The sequence below is a fragment of the Typopeltis vanoorti genome, chromosome 3 (assembly GCF_054136105.1).
Source record: "Typopeltis vanoorti isolate ZY-2024b chromosome 3, IOZ_Tvanoo_1.0, whole genome shotgun sequence".
Lineage (NCBI taxonomy): Eukaryota > Metazoa > Arthropoda > Arachnida > Uropygi > Thelyphonidae > Typopeltis > Typopeltis vanoorti.
The window spans coordinates 48,871,088-48,893,489 of NC_143551.1; the positions used below are offsets into that span (position 1 = coordinate 48,871,088).

The following is a 22,402-nucleotide window of genomic DNA, read 5'->3' on the forward strand; positions in this document are numbered from 1 at the left end:
CTATCTCTGCTTGTATGTTTCTTAACATCCAGGTGATCCTCAGAAATATTTTTTTATGAATCCTACCTACCATGGGTAGGTTACAGATTTTAATTTCATTTATTTTTAGTATAGTTATGTTTACATAATCAGAAACCCTGCTATAGAGACCAAACATGGAACTTTTTCAAGCCATTTCAGACTTCAATAAGCAGGATGTGGTCTTGTGCAAGGATAAAATTCATTTTTCAATAAGCATTAGCAAGCATCCATGTCATGGAGAGATTTGAAAGAGCCCATAGCCTAGTGGTCAGAGACTGAATATGCTACCATCAACCAGGGAAGCATTATTTTGTCCAATTGTGATATGCTCTCAGAACTTCAACTCTGTCTACCATCACCCCTAAATTTTTCTCCTCATTAATTTCTTGTAGTCTAGTTTCATGTATTCTAAATGGGATTGGTGGCGCTAGTGTCCTTGGTAAATGTGGCGGTCGAGTTTAGCTAGTCTAGAAAACGTGTTTTTAAAGTTAAATATAGTGTGGCTTTTTGTCACAAATTGTGCTGCAATTGTGCATCGGTTAGAAACAAGTGTCCTTCAGTGGTATTATTGTTTGGAACTGTGTTGTATACATTGTGTTTTCACTGCCGTTTGTTTCACTATATCAACGTGTAAAGATGGCGTCCAACAAGAAACGTACGTCAGCGGCGCGCAGGACTTCTACTACTACACGAAAGGCTGGCTCAGCGTTAGATTTTTCGCAATGGATGCGTTGCGGAAACTGCTATATGTATGCACCGAAAAATGTGAAGGATCTGTGGTCGGTCTGGCAAAATGAGAAGAAGGAAAATGTCGACGTATGTGAGAAGTGTCGGGATAGGCTGGAGCGTTTAGGAATGGAAGCCGACATCGGGACCGTAGCAGAAGAACTTCGGCGGGAGTTTATGAAAATGAAAAATGACCTTCATCTTCTTCATGAGGAAGTGGAAGTGATCGGTAAGGAGATACTGGAAGTTAAAGCTGAGTTTAATGTGTTAAACAGAGAAATTAGGACTATAGAGATTACTTTAGCTGAAGTAACTAGAACAGGATTACATATGGGTGAGTCTTTGGTTAATGATTCAGTAATAACTAGTATGGGAGTGATTGGGAGTCAACATAATAAAACCACAAGTGGCCTAGAAGAAATGAGATGTAGTGAGAGTGGGGGGGTAAGTAATAGAGAGTTGAGTAATGAAGCTGGGAGAGTCATGCTGAATAGTGTAGAGAATGAGTCCATGAGTGTGGACTTGAATGAAGTTATGAGTGGTAAAATATATGGTGATTCTATGATTAAGGGTATGGAGAGTGGTATGCATGAGGAGTGCTTGGCTGATGGGACAATAGAAAGAGTGGCTTTAGCAATAAAGAGAGGGCATGAAACAGACAAGATGATAGTTATGGTGGGTACGAATGACCTGAGAGGTAGTATAAACCGGGTAGGAAAAGATTTAAGAACATTATTAGATATTGTGAAGAGGAAAAGTGTCAATGGGAGAATAGTGTGTGTGCTGCCTCGTTTTGGCAATTACGAGTTAAGTAGACGAGCAATGATAATGAATGATATGATTGCAAGAATGTGCAGAAAAAGAGATCTGGAGTTTGTTGATGTTTGGAGTGTGTTTGAAGGAAAAAGGCAGTTGTATGCTAGAGATGGACTGCATCTTAACATGGAAGGACATAAGCGATTGAAGAAGTTATTGTTTTCTGAACAGGTTGAAGTTATTGGGCAGGGAAACTAATATTGAAAAGGTTGAGTGTAAGAGAGAGAAACTTTAGCACTGATTGTGTATTTATTGATCCTTATAGGCAGAATAAATTGCAGAAGAGAGGGGATAAAAATCGACATAGGACTACGGTAGTTAGTGACTTATATATCAGTTCTAAAGCCGGTACAAGATCTAGAGGGAATCTGAAATTTTTGTATACCAATGCTAGAAGCATTCGAAATAAGAGAGAAGAATTTTTGGCATTAGTCAGTGAAATCTCACCAAAAGTTATAGGCATTAGTGAAACTTGGCTGTCAGCAGAAGATGTGGTCACTGGAATTGAATGTGATGGGTACAGTATTTTCAGGGAGGATAGAGAAGATAGAACAGGAGGAGGAGTACTGTTGATGATAGCTGATGTGTTGCAGCCAAAGAAAGTAGTATATCATGATGATAGACATGTGAATGAGAGTTCATTTGAGGCAGTCTGGTGCGAAATAGTGACCAACGCAACCAAATATACAGTTGGATGCTGCTATAGGCCAGGGAGTACGGGGGGAGATATTGAATTCATGCATCAGCAACTTAGTGCAATGAGTGAAGGCTTAGTGATTATTATGGGGGATTTTAATTATGGTGATATCAATTGGAAGGAGGAAATATCACGTAGCAAAAAGGAAATGGAGTTCATACATCTTCTACGAGATAATTACTTGAAACAGCACGTAACTGAAGGGACACGTGGTGTGAGAGTGTTGGACCTGGTTATTGGTTCAGAGGTTATATGCATAAGTAAGGTGTTCTCGTTACCTCCAGTTGGTGAAAGCGATCATGTGGTATTGACTTGGGAGGTTGCAAAATCTGTGGATTTTTCTATTAAGAAGGGGTATGTACGGAACTACAGGTTAGGCAATTATAACAAGCTTCGGAGTGAGCTTGCAGCCATCCCATGGCAGAACATATTGCAAGGGAAAGATGTTAGCAGTACTTGGGATAAAATCAGCGGGTATCTGAGGAAAGCAATATCAGATTGTGTCCCCATGGTCAGGAGGTCAAACAAAGCAGGCATTAGATGGATGAGCAGTAGTATCAAGCTTGAACTGCAAAAAAAGAAAATGTTATGGAGAATTTACAAGGAGAAGGGCGATCAGGACACCCATGAGCAGTACAAGGCTCAAGCTAGGAAGGTTACGCATAGTAAGAAAAGCTAAATCAGATTATGAGAAGACCTTAGCCAAAGAGATCAAGGGTAATCCCAAAGAGTTCTTCCGCTATGTGGCAAGTAAGAGGAAGAATGACTTCGGAAGGATAACCTTAGTGGGTGCTGATGGTATTGAAGTGACAAAATCAGATGTAATAGTCGAGTTACTGAGTGATCACTTCTCGAAAGTCTATCACCCAAGTGAGGATATCTCTACACCTATAGCAATACCAAATGTGAGAATTGAAGCTAAAGAATCAGAGGTATTAAATATATTGCAAAACTTAAATGCAAACACTGCGGTAGGCTTAGATGGAATATCAGCTCGGGTGTTGCGTGAATGTGCAAATGAATTGTCAACCCCTCTTACCTGGATATTTAATTTAAGTTTGAACTCTGGTATGGTCCCTAGGGAGTGGAAGTTAGGCAAAGTGGTTCCTTTGCATAAGGGTGGCTCTAAAACTGCGGTATTGAATTACAGACCAATCACCATCTCAGGAGTAGTGGTAAAAGTATTGGAAAAGTTGGTTAAAGACAAAATTCAAGAATGGGTGGATCAGGATATGATACTCTATAGAGGCCAACATGGTTTTGTTAAAGGTAGATCCTGCCTTAGCAATCTATTAACTATTCATAATAGAATAACATCTGAGTTGGACAAAGGAACTGGCTACACAGTGGTACTTCTGGATTTTGCTAAGGCTTTTGACAGGATACCCCATAGAACACTGTTACGCAAATTGGAGCAGATGGGAATGGATATTAAATTGGTGATATGGATAGGAGAATGGCTCAGGGAGAGATACCATAAGGTGGTGTATGGAGGAGCCGAGTCCAGAATGAGGCAGGTGACCAGTGGTGTGCCTCAGGGCTCTGTGCTTGGGCCAATGTTGTTTAATTTGTATATAAATGATATAGGAAATGGCTTAAAGGGAGATATTCAGTTGTTTGCTGATGATGCAAAGTTGTGTAGTGCAATAAAAAATCAAGCTGATGTTGAAAGTTTGCAGGAGGATTTAAATAAGCTGGTAAAATGGGCAAAAGAAAATGGATGTCAGTTCAATGTGGAAAAGTGTAAAGTCATGCATTTTGGGATTAAAAGATTACCAGCTGTGTACTACATCGATGGAAAGGTACTCCAAGAGATTGATGAGGCTAGGGACTTAGGGGTATTGGTAGATAGGGAGATGAAGTTCAGAGGACACATTGCTAAGGTGTCCAAGATTGCACATAGGATTACTTGGTTGTTGAGGAACACACTGACATCCAGAGATAAAGAGGTTATTATTCCCCTTTATAAAGCATTGATACTTCCACATTTGGATTACTGTGCTCAGGTCTGGTCACCTGGATTCCTTGGAGATGAGGAGGCTGTGGAGAGGGTTCAGAGAAGAGTGACCAAGTTGGTGAGTGATATAAAAAATGCTCCCTACATTGATAGATTGAGAGCTTGTGGATTGCAGAGATTGGTTGATAGGCGAAGAAGAGGGGATATGATAGAAACATTCAAATTACTAAAAGGTTTTTATAGGATTGATGCAGGGGAAATGTTTCAGCTGTGTGATAGTGATGGAAGAACAAGAGGCCATCTCTGGAAATTAAAGAAGAGTGTGGTTAACAAAGGTGTCAGAACAAGGTTTTTTGCCTGGAGGGTGGTGAATGAGTGGAATTCATTGCCTGACTTAGTTGTGAGCTCTTTGTCTGTAAATGAATTCAAGAAGAGATATGACAGATATTGTTTTGCTAGTTTGGGTCTCCCGCGATGAGTCTACTGACTCCATGGAGATACCCGTAATAATAATAATACCCGTATGCAATGTGCACTGTAATTTTTTTTTTTTTCATTAGAACTGTATACTTGGGAATTGTCCTTTGTCCAATCTAGTATTTTTATATATCCTGCAGAAGTTTTACATCACCTTTATTAACTATTACCCTTCCCAATTTAGCATCATCAGAAAACCATTGCATATTCTCCCTCAAATCACTCCTTCCTATGTCATTAACATGCAAATTAAACAGTAGCAGTCCAAGTATAAATCTATGGCAACACCACTGATCACTTATCTTTTGGCTTTTGCTCTGCCATAAACTGCTGTTTGATATCTATCACCAACCTACAGACTTATGCCACCACCTTCATTTCTGTCTCTATTTTTGCTCCAGTTTGTATAATGCAGTTCCACGTAGTATCTTGTCAAAACACTTTGAAAATACTTCTTTTTTGTCCTTCCCTGACTCTGTCTACCATCTCTAGTCACCTGACTATTATTATTATTATTATTAAATCTTGTCCAAGGATGCTTGGACTAGATTTAATTTTTTTTGCGTGAAGAATTGTGAATAACTGATATAGATAGCCAGAAATTGTGAGGACCCTGACAGTGAATTAGTTTATTATTATTATTATGTGACACCTTCAGGAAGTCCAAAGACTCATCGAGGGACAGCGCCTACTCTACAACTCTGTCTCCACCACTCAATCCACCAACTACAACGAACCGCAACTACACCAATACCATCTACCGCTCACCACCACCACCACTAGTATTTGCACAGACAATCACAACCATCCATGCCAAAGCAGGATTCAAACCCACAGCCTTTTGGCTGGAGAGCAGATACGCTAACCACTCAGCCAACCAGGCCAGCTATCCAGTGAATCTTTATCCTTTTCTGTCTCCAGAAAACCTGTCCACACTGAGAGGTACATACATCTCTCACATCACCACCTCTTCCAGCAATACAGTGTTATCAAAACCTTAGTTAATTAAGTTAGGACTATTTGTTCAGATCATGCTAGTCTATCCACAGAAATCAATTGCATCCCCAACACGTTTTTTTAACCAATGGCTCTCCCTTCACTAAATCAACAGACTGTTCTACCATCCTTCAAACCCAATCCCCTCATAATCCAGAACACAAAAATTAACTACCCTTATCCATTCACTCAAAGATCCTTTCCATCATTTAGACTATCTGTAGCATTCCATGCTCCTGCAAACTTTCTTATTCTGGACAAACATGAAGAACTGCCAATATGAGTTCTGGAGGAACATAGACAATATGCCTATTACTAGCACTACAGCCATTCTGGAATAGCCATGAATACAAATCACCAGATTCCATGGAAGAAAACTTCACTTATATACAGAAACAGATGCAAATCAGAAAGATTATTTCTAAAATCTCTCACAGCATTCAATGAGGAAGCTGAATATGACAGATTCTAGAAATAATCTTTCTGACATGAAGAACTTTCAAACATGAAGAACTGCCAATATGAGTTCTGGAGGAACATAGACAATATGCCTATTACTAGCACTACAGCCATTCTGGAATAGCCATGAATACAAATCACCAGATTCTATGGAAGAAAACTTCACTTATATACAGAAACAGATGCAAATCAGAAAGATTATTTCTAAAATCTCTCACAGCATTCAATGAGGAAGCTGAATATGACAGATTCTAGAAATAATCTTTCTGATTTGCATCTGTTTCTGTATAGAGCACACCAGTTAGGACTGTAGAATCCTGCCTTTCATACTGTATATGCCTGACTACAAATGTGCCTTCAAGCAAATGCTTAGTTTTATTTTCTTCGTGCCCAATGAAGATGCCTTGGAAATGAAGGCAAAATATTGGCATAGTAATTTATTAGCTAAATCAATTTAGTTAGTAATTATTATCTCTAGATGGACATTTTCTTTATTAAACTTCAAATTGAGTGACATATCTGCAGGTGAAGTTAGCATCAGGTTGAAGTTGGCTTACCTGTTTAACAAGAGTCTTGTAAGAGCATAACTCGTGTTGTTGCAAGCAATTGATATGAAGTTAGTGGTCTCTACAAGCAGCTCAGTCCTGAAGATACTTTACACACCCAAATTTTGCTTGCTTGCACTTGGAAAAAGATTAAACAAGAGTATAATTTACTGTTTCTACATCCACCTCCATTTTCTCATTAATGCCCTCCTGGTATTCAGTTATCATATTACTTTCATCTAGATAATGTACCTTGATAGTGAGTGTTCAATAATTCAGTAAAGTATTCCACTGCAATCGTCTTTGTATATTTACTCTCATAAAAACTATTCTTTTGTAATCATTCTTCCTTGCACTTGCCACAAAATGAAAAAACTATGATTTTCTTGGCCTTTGTAGTTAGTTTTGTTTCATAACCTAATTTTATTAACTTATTACTATACATGTTCTAGTCCTTTTCTTGCTGCTCATACATATTTTTTACCTTTCTCTTACTTTTTCTTTTTCAATTATTTTCATTTTATATAGTTCTTTATTTACTAATGCTACTGACTATTTAACTCCCATACAGGTTTTTTTCTCTTGTAAACTTGGGTTTCCATACACTTTTCAGATACATGCAGTTTTGTTGGTGGTAGATAGCATTATGTATTGAGGATAGTAGTGTTGTAGTGTAGTAGCAGGTTTAAGTAGAGGAGACAGTGAGGTGTTGTGTAGTGTAGTGGAGTAACTTGTCCTCCCACGATTTCAAGGATTCCCTGCAGGTGTCAGGTAATAATTTTTTTTACCAGGTAATAATAATAATCATAATAATACAATATATGGTGCTATTTAAATTCAACATAAGTATTACATTTATAATGATATAAAAAGCTATTATGATATTTATAAATGGCTCATCACACGTGTGCACACACACACACAGAAATTTTTTTTAAAAATTACTCACTAAACAATCCGTCCGAATGACAACAAACAGTTGATTTGATTAACAATCCAGTCAAATAATCGTCCATACATAGCTTTGGCAACAGCATCTCTTGTACTTTCAGCTTCCTGTACAGAATTGTGTCTAACAATACTTTCCCCTCTAGTTACAACATTTGTAGTGGTCAGTGCTCTATACAAACTTTTTGCATTAACTCCTAAAAGTTTTGATACTGAAATAAATAAATATACTAATGAGCATGCAGATAGTTTTACAAATTTCAGTCACTAAGCAAGAATAAAAATATAAATTCTTATTTTAAAATGTAACTGTTAGCTCAGTAAATTTCAACTCAAAAGCTTAATGTTTTCTTTATGATCTGACATTCTGAGTTATATAAGAATGCTTGGTAAGATTAACAAGTTAAATTTTGTTTTCAGCTGCTTATCCTTCTTTATTGATTTCATGTCTTCGTTATTATACTCTTCCACCACCCCGAGTGCTCCTTTCTGTCCTGTCTTGAGTTTTTCTATGCCACTAAGTTCCAGCCATTCTTTAATATCTTTAATAATATTAGTAGGTGGTCTGAAAAGTTCTCAGCCTAACAATGAAAAAACGAATTTATAATTTCAAAATTCTTTTTCTTTTTCAATATAACCTCCCTTAAGACTAATTCATTTATTCCAGCAATGCTCCAGAGCCATTATCCCATCATTGTAGTGGTTCTCAGTAAGATCTGCAAAATATCCCTCTACAGCTGCTGTTGATTCGAAGAAAAATAATGCTGTTGATTCGAAGATAATTGCCTGTTGATTCGAAGAAAAATGCTGACCAGCAAGGAAGAGTTTTAGTTTTGGGAGGAAACAGAAGTCAGAGGGAGCCAAATCTGGGGAATAGGATGGATGTTCCAACAATTCATAGTGCAGATCCCTTAATTTTCGAATTTTCCAAAACACCTTTGTGGGCAGGTGCATTGTCCTGATGAAAGATGATTTTTTACTTCTGCAAACCGGGTCTTTTCTCACAAATTTTTTGATCTAGTCTGGTTAAAAGATCAGAATAATATTCCCAGTGTTTTATCCTTTTCAAGATAATTAATAAACAAAATACCTTTAATTTTGATTTTGATTAATTTTAATTATAATTAAATACCTTTAGCATCCCAAAACACTGATGACATGACCTTTCCTGCTGATGGAACTGACTTTTTTTTTTTTTTTTTTTTTTTTTTTTTGGTGTTAAATAACTAGCTTCTGTCCACTGTTTTGACTGCTGTTTGGATTCTGGTGTGTAATGGTGAATCCAAGTCTCATCCATAGTAATAAATCGACACACAAAATCAGTTTTATTCTTGTTAAAATGCCCCAAGCACTGTTCAGAGATTTTCATACAAGTGTGTTTTTGATCTGCTGTGAGCAAGTGGCACCCATCTTGCGCAAAGCTTTTTCATTTGCAATTCTTCGTGCAAAATATATCCTACATGTTCTTCTGAAATGCCTACAGTATCAGCAATTTTTATACCTTTTGTTGCTTACCATTTTGACTCTGGTCTGTGCCATCCTTGCCCACTCTGGCTATGCTTCAGCAGAGGGGATTTGTAGACTTTGCAGACCTGGGAGCTCTGTTGAAACTATGGTCTGGAAGTGAGAAGACTGACAGGAAAGCTTGACTTGAAGTGGGTGGGAGTGGTGGATTCCTGTTTAAGGATTTATTATTATAAAGGTAGAGGTACTCCCTACTGAAAGGTGCCAGTCCCCTTCCTAGATTCTGTTCGCCATGCAGTCTCACGCAAATATTAAGATTAGGGTTAGACAAAGACGGATGACAAAGATGGTTTCAGGACTGTACAAGGATAGTTATGAGGATCGGCTGAGAGAATGTGGACTGCAGAGTTTGGTGGATAGAAGAAGGAGAGGTGATATGATTGAGACTTTTAAACTGTTGAGAGGTGGTTACAGGGTTGACACTGGGGAGTTCTTTCGCTTGGTTGATCAGCGGGAAGGAGTGATGACAAGAGGCCATCCCTGGAAGTTACGAAAGGAAACTGTGAGCAAGAGGGTGAGGAGTGGTTTCTTTGTGTGGAGGGTGGTTGAGCCGTGGAATGCATTGCCTGATGGAGTGGTGGGAGCGAGAACGGTCAGTGAGTTTAAAGAGTGGTATGATAAACTTTATGTTTCTCAGGGGGGGACCTCCCCTCGATGAGTCTTTACAGAATTTATGTCTTAGGAAGGACCTCCCTCGATGAGTCTTTTGACTCCTTGGAGGCCTGAATAATAATAATAATAATAATAATTCATGCACTTTGACTCGCCGGTCATCCAATACCATATCATGCACTTGATCAATGATTTCTGGTGTTGTTACACTTTTTTGGATGTCCTTCATGTGGATCATCTTCAATGCTGGTATGGCCAAGTGTAAACTCGGCAGCCCATTTCTTAATTGTCGAAAATGAAGAAGAAGAGTGCCCATAAACTTTTATGAACTTCAAATGAATTTCTTTTGCCATTAAACCTTCTTTTACAAAGAATTTTATAACTGCACGATACTCAATTTTATCCATTTCAAGGGATACAGATAAGACTTTGCTTCATATGGATGCTTATGACAGATGTACCAACTTAGAAAAAAAAAATCTTGCCGATAGTTTTGTCATCTATGGTTGAGGCCGAGCACTTTTCAGCCCACCCTCATAGTTTTGTGTAATAGAGATTAGTATTAGTTGTACTAACTAGTTTGTACAACTCATGCAGTTGCATCAGTATCCCAGATAAGTGAAGCTAATTAACTATTGACTTGTAAGATTTATTTTCTTTATTTTTACTTATTTTCACTACTTATCCTTATCTCAATAAAAGTTTAGCTTCATATCATACTTTTAGAATCCTCCATTAGAGTATTTAAAGAATTCATTTGTTGATGATGTGTTAAAATTGATACAACTGATCATATGATTAGTTTATGTCATGCCTGTTAACTTTGATAAGCCTTTCATTTCTTTCATGCCTATTCTACTGACCTCATATCACAAACATGTTCGATATAGAGTGAATGTCCTATACATATAACTTTTTTTTTTTACTTAGTACTTCATCTTATAATCGCTTTCCTATAAACTTGACTGTACTCCTTGATTCCACTTTATGTAAATATTTCCATGACATGTCTCTTTATTAAACCAAATACTCTTGAAAATTAAAGACTTTTGTCAAAGTTAAAGATATGAAATTTCTTGGTGTGGCTTCTTAATTTTGTACTGTAAAATGTTAATACAGATTTTATACAGTAGATCCTTTTTATGACTGATCACTTTACAACATTTGCTTTTACAATTGGTATAAATTTTCAATTCTGGTTTTGGGAAATGCCTGACCACAGAAGAGAGATGATTGTGATGCATATCAGAATAAAACATTTAGAGCTAAGTTTTTGCATGAGGATGGTTTAAGGAATGGTACAATAGCTTTTGTACTTTTTATGATAGATCTTTCACAATGAGTCTTACCGATAGTTTTGCCATCTATGGTCGAGGCTGAGAATTTCAGTCCTGAGTAATAATAATAATAAACCATTACTGTGCCTGAATTGATTCACATGTCTAGGTGGAATTAGTCTATAGCATGTTATTGAAGCAAAATGTTGTAAGTTGCCTTTCTCTTCATTTATTATCAGTTTAATTTAAACTTATTTACAATATAGTACATATTACTAGTATTAACACCAGACTTCTGTGAAGTCAAAAGACTGTCGTGGGAGATACACACAAACTCATCAAACTGTGCTTTAAATTCATTCACGTGTCTGCATTCACCACACTTTGCACTCTTGCTCACAGTTTCCAGGGATGACCTCTTGTTCCGGCATGTCCCCTCCCCTCACATTCTATGCAAAAATTTTTCACATTAATTTTTCACCTTACCAACTTAAAGATTTCAATCATTCACAATGTTTTGCAAATTGCATTCCTTCCATCTGTCTTCCCCTCCCACATTACAAAGAAAATTTATTGCCTTAGTCAGTCTTCTCTGAACATTTTATAATATATCCTCATCCCAATGAAAAGTGATAACCAAATCTGTGTGCAATAATCCATATGAGGCCTAATTAAAGCTTTATACAATGGAACCATAACCTGTATTTTTTCTTCACATTAAGTTCCTCCACATCATTGCCATAATTGGATGCGATGACTCAGAACTTGTGCAACGTGATCCCTGAACTTCAGGTCTTTATCCACTATCACTCACAGATCCACAGATCTGTTGTCTCCTAAGCTCCTTCGAAATCCCCCCAGAAATGTATATTTTGCATCCCATTTTCCTTGCCAAATTTCAGAACCTTACACTTTGCAACACCGAAGTGATCTACTCACTTGTCCACTCATGCAATCTATTCAAGTTCTTTTGTATTACACCATCTGTTTAATTCTTCATAATTCTCCACAGTTCTGAATCATCTGCAAACAGTTAAACCCATTACAAAATTATTAGTACACAAGTTAATGGTTAATTAACACAATGGCCCACAACAGACTAATGCACACACCGCTAGTAACAATCCTCTTTCAGGTACCACATGCTTCACAACTTGCTGATACCTATCTAAACAGCCAGCCACCTATCCAATTTACTAATGTAACATCCAATCCCATCTGCTCCAATGTAGTTACCAACTTGTTGTATGGCAATCTATGAAAAGCCTAAGCAAAATATACCACTATACATACATCTCCCCTTGTTCAATTCATTTGTCACCTTGAAAGTTGGTAAAACATGACCGCCCTTTAACAAAAAAAAACCATGCTGACAATCACAGCATACTGTTGTTATCAACCTATTACTGTATTCCAGCTTTCATCAACCTCTCCAACACCTTAACCACAACTCTAGGTTTACAGATTGTAGCCATAGCCTTATCACCACCTTAACGAAATGGAACAGTTTTGCCTTCCTTTGACTTTTTTCAGACTTGTGCTGTTGGAAGACTCTTGTTATAAGCTAAGGCTCACACTATCTCTCTGAAACATTCTCTTAAGACATGTGGTGATATGTCATGAGTCCTATTGCCTTATTGATATCAAGATTATTTAACTTTTCAACTGGCTCTCAGATAAGTATCAGCAAGTTTGTGTATGGGGGGTGCAGTATCCAAGAAGAGAAAAGTCACTAGTTGCATATTGCATGGAGGGGGGTCTGTCAGCTCATGTCGCAAAGTTGGTAAGCAACAATGGGATGCAAAGTATACACTCAGTGGGAAATTTTGGAGAAAGATGAGGAGACAAGAGACATTTGAGTGGTAGTTGACAGGGATCGGAAGTTCAGAGAACACATTGCAGAAGTTGTGAAGCCATCACATCAAATTATATGCAATGATAGGGGGTGACTTTAATGTGAAAAAATAAAGCAGGCCTTGTATGGATTATTGAGTGCAGAATTGGTCCCTTGGCTTTTCATGGTGATGAGGATATATTGGAAAAGGTAAAGAGAAGACTGACGAAAGTCATAACTGGTCTTTGGAATGTGGGATACGACAACAGGTTGAGGGAATGCAATTTACAAGCCATGTGAATAGGAGGAAGAGAGGGGAGATCAGTGAGACATTTATCATCGTCTTCCTATCCAGGTTCTAGGCCATGTGCCATGTTCCAGATTCAGTCCATCTTCTTCTTCTTCTTGGTCATCCCCTATTCCTTGTTCCTCTAGGATTATACGCTAAGATTTTTTCTGATAATCTTTCTCTCTGCATTCTTGATATATGGTTTAGCCAGTTTTTCCTATATTTAATCATTAAGCCTGTTATGGGATTGATTTTGAGATTTTTAATTATTTCACTATTTCTTTTTTTTATCTAATAGAATGAGTTTTTCCATTTTCCTAAGGAATTTCATTTCTGCTGCCTGAATTCTCTGTATACATCTCTTTTTTTTTTCGAAGGTCCAGATCTCACTTCCATATAATAGTGTAGGTTTAGCTATTGTTTTGTAGACTCTGAGTCTTGTATGTTTCTGTATGTAGTTAGATTTAGAGATTCTGTTAATTACTCCAATTATTTTTATAAAGTTTGTCATCTTAAAATCAATATCTATTTCATTTAGGTAAGATAGTTTACAGTCTAGGTATTTGAAATTATTAACTTGCTCAATTATTTTATTATTTATTACTATTTTACTTCTGACAGGATTATTTCCATAAAAAGCCCTGACTTTAGTTTTCTCCATTCACCATATTGTTGTATAATATTATTTAAATTATAAATTAATTTCTGGAATTAATCTTCAGTCTTTCCAAAGATGATCTGATTATTAGCAAAGAGTAATGTGTGTGTCTATTTTTGAATGTTTATTGATTTGGAAGCCACATGTTTTTACTTCTCTAAATTTTTTGATAATATTGTCCATATATATGTTGAATAATATTGGTGATAAAGGATAGCCTTGACTGACTCCTCTATTTATTGGTTTCCAAGTGGATATGACATCATTTTGCCGTATTGCTATTTCATTCTTATGGTATACATTTAATAGAGCATTTTATAGTTGGTTTGAAATGTGATATTCCTTTAGAGTTTCCCATAGTTTATTGCTCAGAATTCTGTAAAATGCTTTTATATAATCAATGAAAACTGTGTGTTTCGATATTGTATTCTCTATGTTTTTCTATAATTATTTTTAAGATAAAAGCTGAGTCCATACATGATCTTCCCTTGCAGAATCCACTCTGTTCTTCTACCAAGTGTGATTCTATATGTTATTATTTATATTATTATTATTATTCAGGCTTCCATTGAGTCAAAAGACTCATCGTGGGAGGTCATTCCTAAGAAACACAAAGTCTATAAAGACTCATCGAGGGAAGGTCCCCCCCCCCCCCCAAGAAACACAAAGTCAATCATACCATTCCTTGAACTCATTGAATATTCTCGCTCTCACCACTCCATCAGGCAATGCATTCCATGGTTCAACCACCCTCCATGCAAAGAAACCACTCCTCACCCTCTTGCTCACAGTTTCCTTTCGTAACTTCCAGGGATGGCCTCTTGTCATCACTCCTTCCAGCAGTTCAACCGAGCAAAAGAACTCCCCAGAGTCAACCCTGTAACCACCTCTCAACAGTTTAAAAGTCTCAATCATATCACCTCTCCTTCTTCTATCCACCAAACTCTGCAGTCATTATTCCCTCAGCCGATCCTCATAACTATCATTGCAGTCCTGAAACTATCTTTGTTATTTGCCTTTGTACCCTTTCCACAGTTAATTTATTCCCTTCAAATCCTGGGGACCAAATCCGAGAACAATATCCCAAGTGTGGTCTGATCAGGGTTGTATACAACGGAATGATAACTATTTTATCTCTGCAGGTCAGCGTCCTTCTCATTATTGCAGTAATCCTATGTGTTACCTTCACCTTTGCAATATGTCCCCTAAATTTCAGGTTTCTATCAATCATCAACTCCAGATCTCTTGTCTCCCCTACTTCCTGCAGTATAACTCCACCCATAGAGTATGCAATGTCCCATCGATGTTTCCCAAACCTCAAGACCTTACATTTTGCTGCATTAAACTGACACCCCCATTCATTTCCCAATCTATCTAGCTTATTCAAATCCTCTTGCAGGGTTGCCGCATCTGCACTATTACTAATAATCCTTCCCAGCATCGCATCATCTGCAAACAACTGAATATCCCCTTGCAATCCACTGGCAATGTCATTGATATAAAGATTAAACAATTGAGGTCCCAGTATTGAGCCCTGTGGGACACCATTTGTAACCCTCTGCTTCCTTGAAACTGCCCCACCATACACAACTCTCTGATACCTATCGGACAGCCAATCCTGAATCCAGTTGACCAATCTGACATCCAGACCCATGTGCTGCAACTTAAATATCAGCTTATGATGTGGCACCCTGTCAAATGCCTTCGCTAAGCCTAAGAAAATGGCAGTATATGCCTTTCCCTCATCTAATGCTCTTGTAACTTTATCATAAAAGACTAGCATATTGCTAAAACAAGAGAGCCCCTTCACCCATCCATGTTGACTCTCACAGATAACATTGCTGTCATCTACAATGCTGTATATGGTCTTCACTACTTTCTCCAAGATCTTACTAACCACTGATGACACACAAACTGGCCTATAATTAGACACTTCCAGTCTGCTACTGCCCTTATGCAATGCCACTATCTCACCTTCCTTCCATTCCATGGGCACCTTTCACACAGCCAGACTTTTATTGAAAAGCCATTGAAAAGCATATTGCTAAAGCAAGAGCACCCCTTCACAAGTCCATGTTGACTCTCACAGATAACCTTACCCTCATCTGCCCAATGCTGTATACGGTCCTTCACTACTTTCTCCACGATCTTACTAACTACTGATGACACACAAACTGGCCTATAATTAGACACTTCTAGTCTGCTACCACCCTTATGCAATGGCACTATCTTACCTTCTTCCCATTCCATTCCATGGGCACCTTTCCCAGAGCCAGACTTTCATTGAAAAGCCAGGTCAAAGGCACTGTCAGTTCCCTAGCAGATTCTCTCAAAACTCGTGGTGAAATACCATCCAGTCCCACAGCTTCACTGACATCCAGAGTCTCAGTATTTGAAACATACTCTCGTCTTGTACCTCTAAACCTCGAACCTGCCCAATCCCTCTAGTTAAAACTGACTCCTCCAGGATGAAATACTCCAATAAAGTGTTCATTGAACAATTCTACAATGTCTGCTGCATCAATCACTCTATTTCCATTTTTATCCCACAATATCATTCTTCCACAGTCATTTCTCCTCCTACTGGCCACATATCTAAAAAATTCTCTAGGATTTTCTTTGGATCTTAGGGCTAATCTCCTCTCATATTCCAGTTTCGTCTTCCTTACCATACTAGTCACTCTTCTGGCCTGTGTTTTATACTCTTCATGCATCTTCTATTCTCCTGTCTCCTTATATCTCTTCCACAGCCTCTTTTTCGCATGCAATTCCTGTTTAATATTGTTTGTCATCCACTTTACTCCAAATTGTGTCCTCTTGTTCACTCGTGGTATACAACTTACCATTGCTGTTAACAAATATTCTTTCATAATTTCCAACAAACTAATGATATCCCGGCCTTCCAATTCCTTCCTTCATGAAACTTCCCCAAGTTGACGTCTTAGACTATTATGATCACCTGGCTTATAATTCCACATACATTCCTGTCTCTTTGATACTCCTACATGTCTATTCATTTTCTAAGTCAAAACAATATGGTTACTCTCTCCAACTGGTGGGAGAGGTGTCATGTCAGTTATTATCAACTCTTCTGATGCTATGACCAAATCCAAAACTCTTGAACCTCTTGTTCCCTCTATTACATGTTGCCTAAGACATTTATCCCTGAAGAATTCTAGAAATTCCATTCCCTTATTGCTACATGCATCTTCCTCTCCCCAGTTTATACTACTGTAGTTAATATCTACCATAACAAACATTCTTCTTGCACTTGCCAAACTCAACTGTCTAAACATTTCCTGGTCCCCACCCTCTGTACTTCTGGGTCTGTAGCAACACCCCACTAAATATCCTGTCTTGCCCACCTCTACCTCACACCATATGCTTTCAAAATCATTAGTGTCGCTGCCTTCCAAAGTCTCCACTCTTAGAGGACATAGGTCGTTACTTATCATAAGCAGTACTCCACCACCACCACGCTTTCTCTTCCTATCCTCCCGAAAAATGTTGTACCCAGCGACTTCTATTCCTGTTATTATATCCTCTTCTGTCAACCATGTCTCAGTGATCCCAATAATTTTTGGCTAGGCTGATGCTATCTGCTCCACCAATTCATCTCCCTTATTCCGAATCCTCCTGGCATTATACTAATGGCAATAGTATCCGAAATAAGGGAGAGGAATTGTTTAATGAAAAGAGGAGTTCTTTATATAGGATAATAATATTTTTGTTAACATTTTTGCATAAATTTTGTATCCTGTATTGAGGAGACTGATGCCAGATAGTTATTGCAATCTGCTTTTAGATCTTTTTTATAAATTGGTATCACTAGAGCTCTACCCCAGATATTTGGAGATTTTCCGCTCTTTGTATATTTGGTTTATAAATTTTAGAAATCTGATATTAAATTCTTTACCCGTAATAATTAAGTATATATGAGTGTTTATTGGAGTAAGAGCTACTGTAAAAGTTGTGTGCTACCATTATTATTAGTGTGGGGGATTTTGTTTTGCTTAACACGTTTGCTGCCACGTTACTTCGGCATAATCTGTCCCTGTACACCGAGCAATTTCACTTCTTCAAGGTCAGTACGGTAATCTCATTGCCAGTGGTAAGCATAATACGAGTATACTCGTAGTTGGCTTGTGCAGAGCACATACCATCTATGAGTATGCACAGTTTTTCTGATAGCTCCACAAGCCAAGCATTTTCACTTCTTCAAGTCAGTACGGTAAAATTGTTGCCGGTGGTAAGCATCATACGAGTATACTCGTAGCTGGCAGCGAATGAGTTAAACTTAATTATGAATTCGTTGTTATTATTAGACTTTAGAGAGGTAACCAGCAGATTAAACATGGTGGCGGCTTTGTCATTCCATGACTTTAACTTAGACTTCAGTCGTTTCGTTAAGTGTGAGGTGTGTTATATGTATTCTTTCGATTACATAAATGATTTGTGGATGTTTAGGGTGGATGGAAGACGGGTGTGTGCAAAGTGTGACCTGAACGAGGAATTGATGAATGCAAATATGAAATTGATGACAGAAAGGGAGAATGTCGCAAGGAAAATGAGTGCACGTTTGAAAGAGAAGGATGGTGTGAGAGAGAAGAAAGAATGTTAATAAATAAGTAAAAAAGAAAACGAGTGATTTAAAAACCATTACGGATGTTAATAAGGACGAAAGTGAGGTGAGAATGGTGGAAGGAAACGATATTGAGAGAACGAATGAAATTGGAAATGGTGTGATGCAGGAATCGAAAGTGGAAAAAACCAAAAGAATGAATGACAGCGAAAGTCAGACGCATGTTGGACCGAAAGTATGGAAGCACAGAAGGATAAATGAGATTGAAAGTGAGAAGAAGGTGTCGAGAGTTAGAAAATTAGACAGAATGAATGATAGAGAGAATGTGACACGAGATTCAGAAGTGGAATTGGACTGGATGAGGAAAGAGATGAAATGGATGAGGAATGAAATTAAGGAAAAAACTATTAAAACTAATCATGATAGCACGAAAGAGTTAACGAAAGATGAGCGAGTGTTGTTATATGGCGACTCCATTATTAAAGGTGTGCTGGATGATAGGATGCACAAGGAATGTTTTCCAGGCAGGCAGTAAAATGAGTAGAGTGATTGAGGCATTGGATATGAGGAGGAAGCGAGCAAAGGAGTTGATGGTCTTAATCAGCATAAATGATTTGACAGAGGACAAAGAGCAAGTCAAAACGGATATCAGGAGGCTGTTTAGAAGGATAAAAGAGAATAGTGTGACAGGAAGGGTAGTCAGTGTGTTGCCTAGGTATGATTGTGGTGAGATGAGGCAAAGAGCAAGGATTATGAATGATATGCTGGCTGAATTGTGTGAGAAGATGAGAGAGTAAAGTTTGTTAATGTGTGGAATGAATTTGAAGGAAGACATGAACTGTATGGGAGCGATGGACTGCATTTGAGTGGTTATGGTGTGAGTCGCTTGGAGAGACTCTTGCTGCAAGAAGAGTAGGAGAGTAAGACAGAGGAGATTGAAGAGGTGATTATGAATGAGGAATTGAGTGGTATGAGTATAGAAAATGAGATAATGAGTGTACAAGAGGAGCAGAGAAATGGGGAGGCTCAGGGTGGACAGGGGTACATAGCGTGAGAAAGGTGGATGCTCCGAAAGGAGGTGAGAGCATGTGTAGACAGGAAAGAAATGGGATGACCTGGGATCAAGAGGAAACAGTTGGAATTGAAAAGGGTTTTAAAATGAATAAGCAGAAAGGGAAATGGCCCCAGTCGAGCATGGAGAGATCACATCGCATGAGTGGTAATAGTGGAACTAGCTGTAGATCCAGAAATAAGTTGTTATGTTTGTATACAAATGCTAGAAGTATAGGAAACAAGGCAGATGAAATGGTTGCATTAATTGCATCTGTATACCAAAAGACTGTCTAATAGGTGAGACTAGGTTGGAAGAGGAAGACACCTGACAGGAATAGAGATGGAGGGGTATGATGTGTTTCGTGAGGACAGAAGGGGTAAAAAGGGAGGGGAGTGCTATTGATGATAGAGAAAGAGTTATGCCCATATAAAGTAGAGATGCAAGAGGGAAATAGTGCCAGTGGTTTTGAGGCAGTATGGTGTGAGATAGATGAATGGAATCAAATAATTAGTTGGATATTGTTATAGACCAGGTAATGTGGATGGTGGTGATAATGAAATGTATAATCAAATTAGTCAAGCAAACAAGAAAAAAGGTGATCATAATGGGCAATTTTAATTATGGCAATATAGACTGGAATATAGACTGGAAGTAAAGAAAATGAGTTTCTTGAGGTTTTGAGGGATACCTACAGCAGACAGTATGTAACACAGGCATGCGAGGATGAGGGTCTTGGATTTGGTCATCTCATCAGAGGAAGTAATTATAAATGAGGTGTCAAATCATCCACCAATTGGTGAGAGTGACCATCAGGTGATTACCTGGAAGGTTGCTAGCAGTGTATGAACCTCTGTGAGAAAAGGGTATATGTGAAACTACAAGCGAGAGGGGGTGATTATGAAGAGCTCAGGAGACAGCTTGTGGAGTTAGCTGGAAAAGAGATCAATGGAGCTTGGGGGATTTTTAATAACTATCTAGTAGATGCAATGTCTAAGTATATTCCAAGTGTGGGAAGGTTAAATAAGGTAGGTGTGAGATGGATGAATAAAGAGATTAAGCATGTGATACAGAGAAAGAGGAATTGTAGGTGTGAGATGGATGAATAAAGAGATTAAGCATGCGATACAGAGAAAGAGGACATTGTGGAGGCAGCATAAGAGAAGTGGAAGTAACCAATTTCATGAGGTCTACAAAGACCAGGCAAGGAGGGTGACTTCGTTGGTGAGAGTAGCTATAGAGAGGTATGAACAGCAGTTAGCTAATGAAGCCACAAAGAATCCTAAGGAGTTCTTTCGATATGTAGCCAGCAAAAGAAAAAATGATTATGGAAGGATGACATTGATAAGAGAAAATGGTATAAAGACAGCTGTTGCAGAATGTGTGGTGGTGATTCTTAATGAGCAATTCATAAAGGTCTTTCAATCTTGTGAATGTGACTTCATGGAGAGATTGAGAGCAGTAGATGATGGGGGAGGAGAGACTGACTGTGAGTAAGAGATATATGAGGAAGTGAGTAAACTAGATGTTAATAAAGCTATGGGACTTGATAATATATCACCAAGTATTCTGAAGGAATGTGCCAGTGAGTTGACGCCTGTCTTGACATATTTTTTTAATATGTGTCTCGAACTCAGTCACATCCCTAAGGAGTGGAAGGAGGGCAAGATTGTGCTACTTCATAAAGCAGGTGATCGGACTCAAGATCAAACTATAGGCCTATCTGTGTGTCAGGTGTTGTGGTTAAGTTGTTGAACTAGTTTTGTGAGAACTAGGATCTAGAGTTGGGTTGACAACAATGGTATAATCTTTGATGGACAGCATGCATTTGCTAAGGGGAGGTCATGTTTTAGTAATCTACTTACTTATTACAATAAAGTGACTGCTTTCTTGGACAGAGGAGAAGGATACAAAATAATATACTTAGATTTTGCAATAGAGTACCTCATGATAAATTGATAGTCAAACTAGAGCAGATGGGGTTGGATATTAGAGTAGTGCATTGGATTGGAGACTGGCTATCTGATAGGTATCAACAAGTTGTGTATGGAGGTGCAATATCCAGGAAAAGGAAAGTCACTAGTGGAGTGCCTCAGGGATCTGTTTTAGGGCCATTACTATATAACTTGTATATTAATGATATTGGCGAAGATTTGGATGGAGATATTCAGTTGTTTGCAGATGATGCAAAGTTGGGACGAACCATAAAGAGTAGTGAAGATGTTGTGGCCTTGCAAGAAGACTTGAATAAATTGAGTGATTGGGCAAGCAAATGGGGATGTGAGTTCAATGTTGCAAAATGTAAGGTTTTAAAATTTGGAAAACAAAGATGGGATGCAGAATTTATGCTTGGTGAGAATATATTGTTGGAAGTAGAGGAAATAAGAGATCTGGGAGTGATAGTGGATAAGGATCTAAAATTTAGGGGACACATCGCCAAAATTGTGAAGACAACACAAAGACTTCTGGGAATGATGAGGAGGACACTGACGTGTAGAAGTAGGGAGATTCTTGTTCCATTGTATAAGGCTTTGATTAGGCCACACATGGACTATTGTGCCCAGATTTGGTCACTTGATTTTCAGAAGGATGAAGAGATATTGGAAAGGGTCCAGAGGCGATGACTAAGGTAGTTTCTGACCTCTGGAATGTCGAGTATGAGGAAAGATTGAGAAGATGTAATTTGCAGAGTCTGGTGGAGAGAAGGAAGAGGGGAGATATGTGAGAGACCTAGAAGTTGGTAAGGCGTTGTTATATTATAAGATCAATGGTGGAGAAGTTCTACAGAGAACAGTGGGAAATCAGGGAAGAACCAGACGTCATCCCTGGAAACTGTATAAAGAAGGTGTGAGTAGGGGAGTGAGAGGCAGGTTTTTTTCATGCAGAGTTGTGAATGATTGGAATGTCTTGCCTGAGAGTGTGGTGTCTGCAAG

At 38.2% G+C, this 22,402-nt stretch overlaps 1 protein-coding gene across 1 annotated transcript in view; it reads right to left on the reverse strand.

The window, feature by feature from the left end:
* Positions 1–22,402, reverse strand: part of ninaC (STKc_myosinIII_N_like and MYSc_Myo21 domain-containing protein ninaC) — a 579,315-nt gene that overhangs the window by 302,135 nt on the left and 254,778 nt on the right. The window contains exon 18 of the mRNA XM_090415596.1: positions 7,644–7,854. Within this exon, the coding sequence (XP_090271722.1) occupies positions 7,644–7,854 (211 nt within the window). The remainder of the gene's footprint in view (positions 1–7,643; positions 7,855–22,402) is intronic.